The sequence below is a fragment of the Ylistrum balloti genome, unplaced genomic scaffold (assembly GCF_031769215.1).
Source record: "Ylistrum balloti isolate Yb309-2 unplaced genomic scaffold, AGI_CSIRO_Ybal_v1 Utg370658, whole genome shotgun sequence".
NCBI classification, from domain to species: domain Eukaryota; kingdom Metazoa; phylum Mollusca; class Bivalvia; order Pectinida; family Pectinidae; genus Ylistrum; species Ylistrum balloti.
Window position 1 is genome coordinate 60,931 of NW_026782399.1, and position 10,066 is coordinate 70,996.

General features: G+C 35.1%; 2 protein-coding genes across 2 annotated transcripts; both read left to right on the top strand.

The window, feature by feature from the left end:
* Positions 1-415: 415 nt before the first annotated feature.
* Positions 416-1,444, top strand: LOC132557319 (ADP-L-glycero-D-manno-heptose-6-epimerase-like). The gene has a single exon (XM_060221804.1). The coding sequence runs from the start codon at positions 416-418 to the stop codon at positions 1,442-1,444; it is 1,029 nt and encodes a 342-aa protein (XP_060077787.1).
* Positions 1,445-5,034: 3,590 nt separating this feature from the next.
* On the top strand, positions 5,035-6,582 carry LOC132557320 (type I restriction enzyme EcoprrI methylase subunit-like). The gene has a single exon (XM_060221805.1). It carries the CDS (start codon positions 5,035-5,037, stop codon positions 6,580-6,582), a length of 1,548 nt encoding a protein of 515 aa, XP_060077788.1.
* Positions 6,583-10,066: the final 3,484 nt, after the last annotated feature.

Sequence of the window (10,066 nt, forward strand, 5' to 3'; positions counted from 1 at the left end):
ACTGTTTTTCACTCAAATTAACATCTCTCCCGAAGAAAGACAAGTCTCTATTGAATTAAAAAATATTTTCTCTCGTCCAACTGCCTTTATCAGCAGTCCAGTTGTTTTTGATTTCGATCATGATGGGATCGACGATATTTTGATTGTATCAAGAAAAGGAGATGTGTATTTAATCAATGGTAAGAATCATAACCTTTTCCTTCCCGCCTATGCACTTAATTTTAATGTGAGTAGTACACCCTTGGTTGCCGATCTTGATGGAGATATGGATATAGAAATAATCATCGGGGGAGAGAACGGCAAATTAGAAATCCTAACTCTCAAGACTACTCCAAAAATCTTTGAGAAATATGCTTTGATCAACACTCAATTTTTAAAAAACTCTATGAATCAAAACTAATAACCAAAACTAATTATGGAAAGAAAAAAAATTTTAATCACTGGGGGATTGGGTTTCATTGGTAGCGCCTTTCTTTGGTACCTTAACAAAAAAGGCTACAACGACATTGTTCTTTGCGACCGCTTTCGTACAGAGGAAAAATGGAAAAATGTCCGCAATCTCCATTTTAGTGACATTATCTTAGTTGAAAACCTATGGGAGACCATTCAAAAAAATAAGTTTGATGTGATGATCCATCTCGGTGCTTGTTCTTCCACCACTGAAAAGGATATGGACTTTCTCTTCTCAAATAATTATGAATTCTCTAAGAGGCTTTGGCAAGTAGCCACGGATCAAGGATCGACTTTCATCTATGCTTCTTCGGCTGCCACCTATGGTAATTTTCACCAATCAAAAGACTTCCCAAATTACCCCGACATCAAGAAGCTAACCCCGCTTAATAAGTACGGTTATTCCAAACAGCTTTTTGATCTGTGGGTGGAAAGACAGATCATTGAAGGAAACACCCCTCCCGAATATGCGGGCATTAAATTTTTTAATGTTTTTGGTCCTCATGAATATCATAAGGGGTCAATGGCATCGGTGGTCTATCATGCTTATCAACAAATGGAAAAAAAAGGGGAAGTCAAACTTTTTCAATCGCATAACCCCCATTTCAAAGACGGTGAGCAGAAAAGGGACTTTGTTTATATCAAAGATGTTTGTGTTGCTATGTATTTATTGATGACTCGATTAGGTGAAATTAAAAAAAACAAGATGAATGAACAGTCCTTTTTATTTGATTTAGGGACAGGAAAGGCTTCCACTTTCAAAGAATTGGTGATCCCCATTGCGAAAAAAAATATTCAATACATCCCTACTCCAGAAAGCTTAAGAAAAAATTATCAATATTTCACGCAAGCCAATATGGTTGACTGGAGAGAATATTTCAAAATTAAGCATACTTTGCAAGAATCTGTGGAGGATTACCTGCACAATCATCTTGAAAAGGAAAACCCTTTTCTCAATGTGTTCGAGAAAGATGATTATTTATCGCTTAAATAACAATTGATAGTCTTTATGAAAGACAAACTTTTTAAGAAGCCTCCTTATCCTACTTCCTTTGTGTTTGACGAAAGGGTTGCAGAGGTTTTTGATGACATGCTGCTAAGGTCAATTCCACACTATCACCATGTAATGAAATTAAGCATTTCCTTCGCTGAAATGATTTTAAATCAAATCCCATCGGTAAAACTCGCAACACGATCCAAATCCCGATTTAGTAAAAATGGAATTCACTCAATCTACGACCTTGGATGCTCTACGGGAAGTTTTTTGTTAGAAATGGAAAATTCTATGAATAAAAAAATCCAACGAGCACAATTTATTGGAGTTGACCAATCTGAAGCGATGATTACCCAAGCCGTGAGGAAGTTAGAAAGCAAGCAAAATGCTGATAAGAAAAAATTGAATATTGAATTTACTTGTGCAGACTTAAGAAAACTTGAGATGAAACCCTGCTCCATGATCTTCATGCATTACACATTGCAATTCATTCCCCCCAATCAGAGACTGAAGCTTTTGAGAAAAATTTATCAAGCACTTCAAAAACAGGGCGGCTTCGTCTTGAGCGAGAAGATTAAAGAGCGTGGTCAAAGAATGAATGAACATTTTCAAAAATCCTATTTCGATTTCAAGAAAAAAAACAATTACACCCAATCTGAAATTGCACGCAAAAAGGATTCTCTTGATAAAGTGCTCCTTCCCAATTTTAGTGATACCTACATTAAGCAATTAAAAGAAATTGGATTTAAAGAGGTCTCAATTACTTTCAAGTGGCATAACTTTATTACTTATTTCGCTATCAAGTAAGCTGATTTCGAAGAATTCTTTGATTTTTAAACATGTTAGAATTTGAACGGTGTTTAAAAGTCGTCCAGCTTCCAATTCGTCTTCTCTTGAATACTTTATTTCTCTTCTTTTAATTATTATTTTCATACTTTCAAGTTGCGGTTCAACGTATCCAGATGAGGACTCATTTAAAAAAAAATATCCGGGAACCGATGATTATTATCTTTTTGACGATCTCACTTATAATTTGCAATCCAGTGGCATAGCTAATCATGATTACAATATTCCCGTATTGGAGTCTACCAATGCTGGAGCTGATCGGCTTTTCTTATTCAATCAAAGAGATGACATTTATTATCACGATGGATGGAATGTTGATTTTAAAGAATACGACAGCAGACTTTTTATTAAATTACAAAATGCCACTTCAACGAACAATCATGTTTTTACCAATGATGCATTCCCTTCTCAGTTGGAAGTGTATTATTACAAATTGATGAATGAACCTACTCAATTCACGAGAGGAGAGGTTTATATTAGCAAGGAAAACGATAATGCCTGGTGGGTTTCAGTTAATCTTTCAGAAGGAGCATTGAATTTCAACTATAGCAATCGCTATGTGAAGGCAAGCTACACGAACGGAGGATTTACAGTCGATCCATAATTCCAATGATTAGTGTTGAAAAAATAGGCGGCACGTCAATGATTCAGTTTGACAAAGTGCTTAACAATGTCATCTTAAATAAAAGTAATTTCACCCTACCATCATCGCCCTACAACCGCATTTTTGTGGTTTCTGCCTATGCGGGAGTGACAAATAAACTTCTGGAAAATAAAAAAACCAAAGAGGGAGGTATCTACCATAAGTTTGTACAAAAAAAGGGTTTTGATTCCTCCATCCGTGCACTTTTAAAGAATTTAAAAACGATCAACAGCAAATTTGATGGAATAGGTTTAAATGTAATAGAGGCAAATCGGTTCATTGAAGAACGGATTAATGCGATCACATTTCTTTTAAAGGACTTGGAGAGCGTGCTCACCTCGGGCTATGTTTTGCGAGAAAATATCCTTCTGGCAGCTAGAGAAATTTTGTCTTCAATTGGGGAGGTGCATTCCGCTTACAATTCAGCTAAAATCTTGGAAGCCCATGGGTATCAAGCCGAATTCATCGATATGAGTGGCTGGAGCGATTCAAGAAACTTAACCGTTGATGAGCGATTGCTTGAAAGGCTACAAAAGGTAGATTTCTCCAAACAAATTTCTTTTGTAACTGGCTATGTGAAAGGAACGGAAGGATTAATGAGGAGGTTCGACCGTGGGTATTCCGATATTACTTTTAGCAAAGTGTCAATTCTTATTAAGAAAAAATTGAAAAAAACCATTCCCGAGGTCACCATTTATAAGGAGTATCACCTTTCATCAGCCGATCCGTCCATCGCAGGGGAAAAGAACACTAAGCCAGTAGGCAACACCAATTACGATGTAGCGGATCAATTAGCTGATGTTGGGATGGAGGCGATCCACCCCCAAGCCTCCAAACCGTTGGAAAAAAACGGAATCAACCTGCGTTTGAAAAACACCTTTGAGCCCAATCATTCTGGAACATGCATTAGAAGGGATTACAAGGGCATGAAGGCTAAAGTGGAGATCATCACGGGTTCCAAAGAAATGGTTTTAGTGGAAGTGCACGACCCCAAAATGGTGGGCACGCCGGGTATTGACAATGAGATATCCAATATTTTCTACAACCACAATATTAGTTATGTCATTAAGACGACCAATGCCAATAGTATTTCTCAAGTGATTTGGGAGAAGAGTCTAACTCGGGAACTCATTAAGTCTTTGAAGAAAAAGAAGTATCAATCACTCACCATTGAAAAGATCGCTGTCGTCTGTGTGATTGGAACGAATATCGCAGTTCCTGGGGTTCTTCAAAGAGCGGCGACTGCCCTTGGTGAAAATCGAATCAGTGTTATGTGCATGAGCCAATCATTAAGGCAGGTCAACATGCAATTTGTTATCGACCGAAAAAATTACGAGAAAGCAATTAAAGTATTGAATGATGCTTTTTTTAATCATCGATAGTTGGAAGTGATTGTTGTCTCACCATCGGGTAAGCCCACCCATGCCATTATTTTTCTTCATGGATTAGGAGCGGATGGACATGACTTTGAAGACCTTCCCCGTCTTTTGAATTTAGATTTGAAGGAGGTTCAGCTCAAATGGATTTTGCCCCACGCTCCTCCCATTCCTGTAACAATTAATGGGGGAATGGTGATGAGGGCTTGGTATGACATTCTTAGCATGGATTTTGAAAGGGAAATTGATAGGCAAAGCATCACTCATTCGGTGTCAATCATTCATCAACTCTTAGATGACTTGGTCAAGGAAGGCATCCCCGCCAAAAATATTGTATTAGGGGGCTTTTCGCAGGGAGGGGCAATGAGTTTGGAAGCAGGGTTGCACTATCCACAAAAGTTGGCGGGGCTTATCTGCTTGTCCGCTTATCATCTTAGTATCAATGAAATAGAGGATGGTTCGTTAGATCATTATAAAACCCTTCCGATTTTCATGGCTCACGGTCATCAGGATTTGGTGGTTCCATTCAAACTCGGGGATCAGCACCGCCATGTTTTCGCGGATAGGGGATTCAATATTAATTGGTATGAAGACGAAACCCTCGGCCACAGCCTTAACGACAAAGAAGTTATTTTGTTGCAGAAATGGCTTCGAGGGCTTTTAGATTCTTAGTGATGAAATGAAAAGTTATTGAAAGTAGTAGAAATCAAAGAGGAGACATCGTCATGACAAGTCATGAACAACGCGCTGAGCTACACAACAAAATATGGAAAATCGCTAACGATGTCAGAGGTGCAGTCGATGGATGGGACTTTAAGCAGTATGTGCTTGGCTCTCTCTTCTACCGCTTCATCAGTGAAAATTTCACTAGCCACATGGAAGCTGGTAATAAGAGCATCAATTATGCTGAGTTTTCTGATGATGCCATCACTCCCGAAATCAAACACGAAGTAATTAAAGAAAAGGGCTACTTTATCTCCCCTAGTCAGCTTTTCGTTAATGTCGTTAAAAATGCCAATAACAATGAAAGTTTGAATACCGACCTCGCCACTATATTTAAAGAAATCGAAAAATCAGCAAGTGACTACGATTCCGAAGATGATATCAAGGGTCTGTTTGGCGATTTTGATACCACCAATATTCGTCTTGGCAGCACAGTGAAAGAAAAAAACTCCCGCTTGAGTGCTGTTCTTAAAGGAGTTGCTGAGTTGAATTTTGAGGATTTTAATGGCAGTCAGATTGATCTATTTGGTGATGCCTATGAGTTTCTCATTCATAACTATGCCGCAAACGCGGGAAAGTCTGGTGGTGAGTTTTTCACTCCACAACATGTATCCAAATTACTTGCAAAGCTGGCGATGCATAACAAAACCAGGATTAATAAAATTTATGACCCCGCTTGTGGGTCTGGTTCATTGTTGCTGCAAGCCAAGAAAATTTTTAATGATGATATTGTGGATGAAGGTTTTTTCGGTCAAGAACTCAATCACACCACCTACAACCTTGCCCGCATGAACATGTTTTTGCATAACATTGGCTATAATAAGTTCTCTATTAAGCGAGGCGATACACTTATGAATCCACATTTTGGCGATGGCGAGCCTTTTGATGCGATTGTTTCTAATCCGCCTTATTCGGTGAAGTGGATTGGGTCGGACGATCCAACACTGATTAATGATGACCGCTTTGCCCCAGCCGGTGTGCTCGCACCAAAATCCAAGGCAGATTTTGCCTTTATAATGCATGCACTCAGTTATTTGTCCAGCAAGGGGCGTGCAGCCATTGTCTGTTTTCCCGGTATTTTCTATCGCGGTGGCGCAGAACAGCAAATCCGAAAATACCTCGTAGATCATGATTATATAGAAACGGTGATTTCCCTTGCGCCTAATCTTTTTTATGGCACCAGCATTGCGGTAACGGTTTTGGTGCTGGCGAAAAACAAGCCCGATACCAACATCCAGTTTATCGATGCTAGCGGTGAAGAATTTTTCAAAAAAGAAACCAATAATAATGTGATGACTGATGAGCATATTAAAAAAATCATGGATGTGTTTGATAGTAAGAAAAATATCGCTCATATCGCCCAATCTGTCCCTCTTAAAAAGATCAAGGAGAATGACTATAATTTATCAGTGAGCAGTTATGTAGAGGCAAAGGACACACGCGAGGTGATTAATATTACGGAGTTGAATTCGGAGATTAAAACGACAGTTAAGAAAATTGATAGGCTTCGTAGCGACATTGATAAAATTATTGCACAGATTAATAAATGAGCATTAAATGAGCAAGCCGAACTATTTAGAAAAACTATTGGATGGTGCGGAGGTGGAGTGGATGCCGTTGGGGGATATAGGCACATTGAAACGTGGTCGTGTGATGTCAAAAGAATACCTAGTTGGATAATATCTGGAAAATTCCTGTAGTTTACAACGGAGTCACCCAAAGGCTGCAAAAAATTATACAAGAAGAAAATAAAAAGATTAGTAAACGATTCTTGAGGGAGAATATATTTCTTGGACAACTGATGGTGCAAATTATTGGATTTGGTTTTTCATAGAACAGGAAATTCTACCATTAAAAATGTATGCGGTTATAATAAAATTGGTATTATTGAATCTCGTGCAATGTTTATAAATTTTGATATTGATTTAGTGATATATTAAAGTGTATAAAAGCCATGTCTATTCTGGCATTCAAGGTTATGATTTCATCGATTACCCTGCTTTAAAAAACATATTGATACTGAAAGCAAAATACTCTTTAGGTTGAAAAAATACTTATCCCCATCCCATGCCCGAATAATCCAAAAAAGTCGCTGAAAATTCAATCGGAGATTGTGCGAATTTTAGACGCCTTCACCGAGCTTACCACCGAGCTTACCACCGAGCTTACCGCCCGCAAAAAACAATACACCTATTATCGGGATCAACTGTTGACTTTTGATGAGGATGAGGTGGAGTGGAAAACCACAATGTTGCGGTTTAAACAAATTGCACAATACTCCAAGACCCGCATAAGCCATGCTCAACTGGATAAAACGAATTATGTCGGGGTTGATAACCTTCTGCAAAATCGCGCTGGAAAAGAAGAATCAAGCCATGTTCCAACATCTGGCAACCTTACAGAATACCGCGAAGGTGATATTTTAATCGGTAATATACGTCCATATCTAAAGAAGATTTGGCATACAGATCGTATTGGTGGCACGAACGGTGATGTGCTTGTGATTCATATTACGGATAAAAACGTAAGTTCATTTGTTTCTACTAAAACCGCAGAAAATTTGTATCAAGTATTGGCGGAAACACAAAGAACTTTGAATACAATATGCAGCATGCTAAGGGCGCAAAAATGCCTCGTGGCAACAAGTTAAAGATTATGGAATACAATATACCTATTCCTAAAAATGAAGCCGAACAAGCCCGCATCGTTTCCATCCTTGACAAATTCGACACCCTCACCCACTCCATTAGTGAGGGCTTGCCCCGTGAAATTGAATTGCGCCAAAAACAGTATGAGTATTATCGGGATTTGTTGTTAAATTTTCCGAAAAAAAAAGAATTAAATTTTATTTTATTGATAATAATTATTAATTAATTTTATTAACGATGAAAGAAAAAATTTTAAAAAAATCAGTAATAATAGTAGGAGCAGGACCAGCAGGAATTGGAATGGGTGTTGTTTTAATGAAAATGGGGATTGATTATATAATTTTAGAAAGAAATTCAGTTGGTTCTTCATTTAAGAAATGGCCAAAGACTATGAGATTACTTTCTCCTAGTTTTACTGGAAATTATTTTAATGCACCTGATTTAAATTCAATTTCTCCAGATACTTCTCCAGCTTATAGTTTAGATACTGAGCATCCTACAGGTTTAGAATACTCTAAATATTTAGAATCAGTTGCTGAAGAATATGATTTAAAAGTTACTTTTGGAGTTGATATTATTAATGTTGAAAAATTAGAGGATGGAACTTTTAGATTAGTTAGTTCAAAAGACACCTATATTGCAAAATATTTAATTTGGGCAGGTGGTGAATTTCAATATCCTAAATTGAATAAAATCAAAGGTTCTGAAAATTGTACTCATAACTCGCAAATTAAATCTTTTAATAAGATAAAAGGAGATTCTTTTGTAATTATTGGAGGCTATGAATCAGGATTAGATTCTGCAATTCAATTAAGTAAATTAAATAAGAAATCAATTATTTTAGAATCTTGTAAAGAGTTAGGAGATTTAAGAAGTGATTCAAGTTATTCATTATCTCCTTACACTAAAGATAGATTCAAAGAAACTAAAAAAAACATTACAATTCATACATCTCAAAAAGTTAAAGAAATCACTTTAAATAATTTTGAGTATAATGTTATTTGTGAATCAGGAGATGTATTTAAAACTAAATCAAAACCAATTTTAGCAATTGGATTTGAATCAAGTTTAAAGTTAATTAAAAATTTATTTTCTTATAAAGATGGAATACTTGAATTAAATGATTTTGATGAATCCACAATCACTAAAAATTTGTTTTTAGTAGGTCCACAAGTAAGACACAAAAATGTAATTTTTTGTTTTATATATAAATTTAGACAACGTTTTGTCATTGTAGGGAAAAAAATTTCTCAAGAATTAGGAATTGAAAATTCAGATTTAGTTCAACAAACAATTGAAGAATACGGAAGTATGAATTTTTATTTAGACGATTTGTCTTGTTGTGATAATGAGTGTGATTGTTAATTTAATTAAAAATAAATAATGTAAAAAGTTAAAAGAGAAAAATGAAAAAAGAATATCTGATGCCAATTATTTTTCTAGTATCAATTATACTTGGTTCAATTCTAGGATTTATTTTTCATGGCTTATCTGTTTTTATTTCAAATTATACAGATTACATGTTATTTATTCTGATTTTTTTAATTTTTTTAGAAACTCCTTTTGAAAATTTGTTTAACTCAATTAAAAATTATAAATTGTTAGGAGTTATTTTAGCAACTAATTTTATTTTAATTCCAATTATTGGTTTTATAATTTCAAATGCTTTTTTTAGAGGAAATGAATTAGTAATGCTTGGTCTATTAATTTATTTTATGGCACCTTGTACAGATTGGTTTTTAGGATTTACAAGAGTTGCAAAAGGAAATATTGGTTTGGGTTCACTTTTAATTCCAATCAATATGATTATTCAAATATTGCTATATCCAATATATTTATCTATTTTTATGAAAAAAAGTGTTAGTATTAGTATTATAGAAATGTTTTCAACTTTAATTGATTGGTTTTTAATCCCTTTTGTATTAGGGGTTTTATTACATTTTATATTGCTAAAATTATTAAATAAAAAATGGTTAGAAAGATCATTTAAATTTATAGGTATTTTAATCAACATTTCATTAGTTTTAATAGTTTCTTCTTTATCCGCGGTAAATATTTTAACTATTGTTGATATATTATCTATATTATTGTTATTACTATTTTCAGTATTTATTTTCTTTTTTGTAATATATTATTTAGTTAAGATTATTTCAAAATTTTTTAAATTAAATTACAAAGATTTTGTATTATTTTCAATGACAACTTCAGCAAGAAACACTCCAATAATGCTTGGAATTACAGGAACAGTGTTTCCGAACGAACCTTTAATTTATTCGGCATTAATTATGGGTATGATAATTGAATTTCCTTATTTATCAATTTTAAGTGGAGTTTTATTAAAAAAAAGAAAAAAATTAAAAATAGTAATTTAATTACATTATCACAT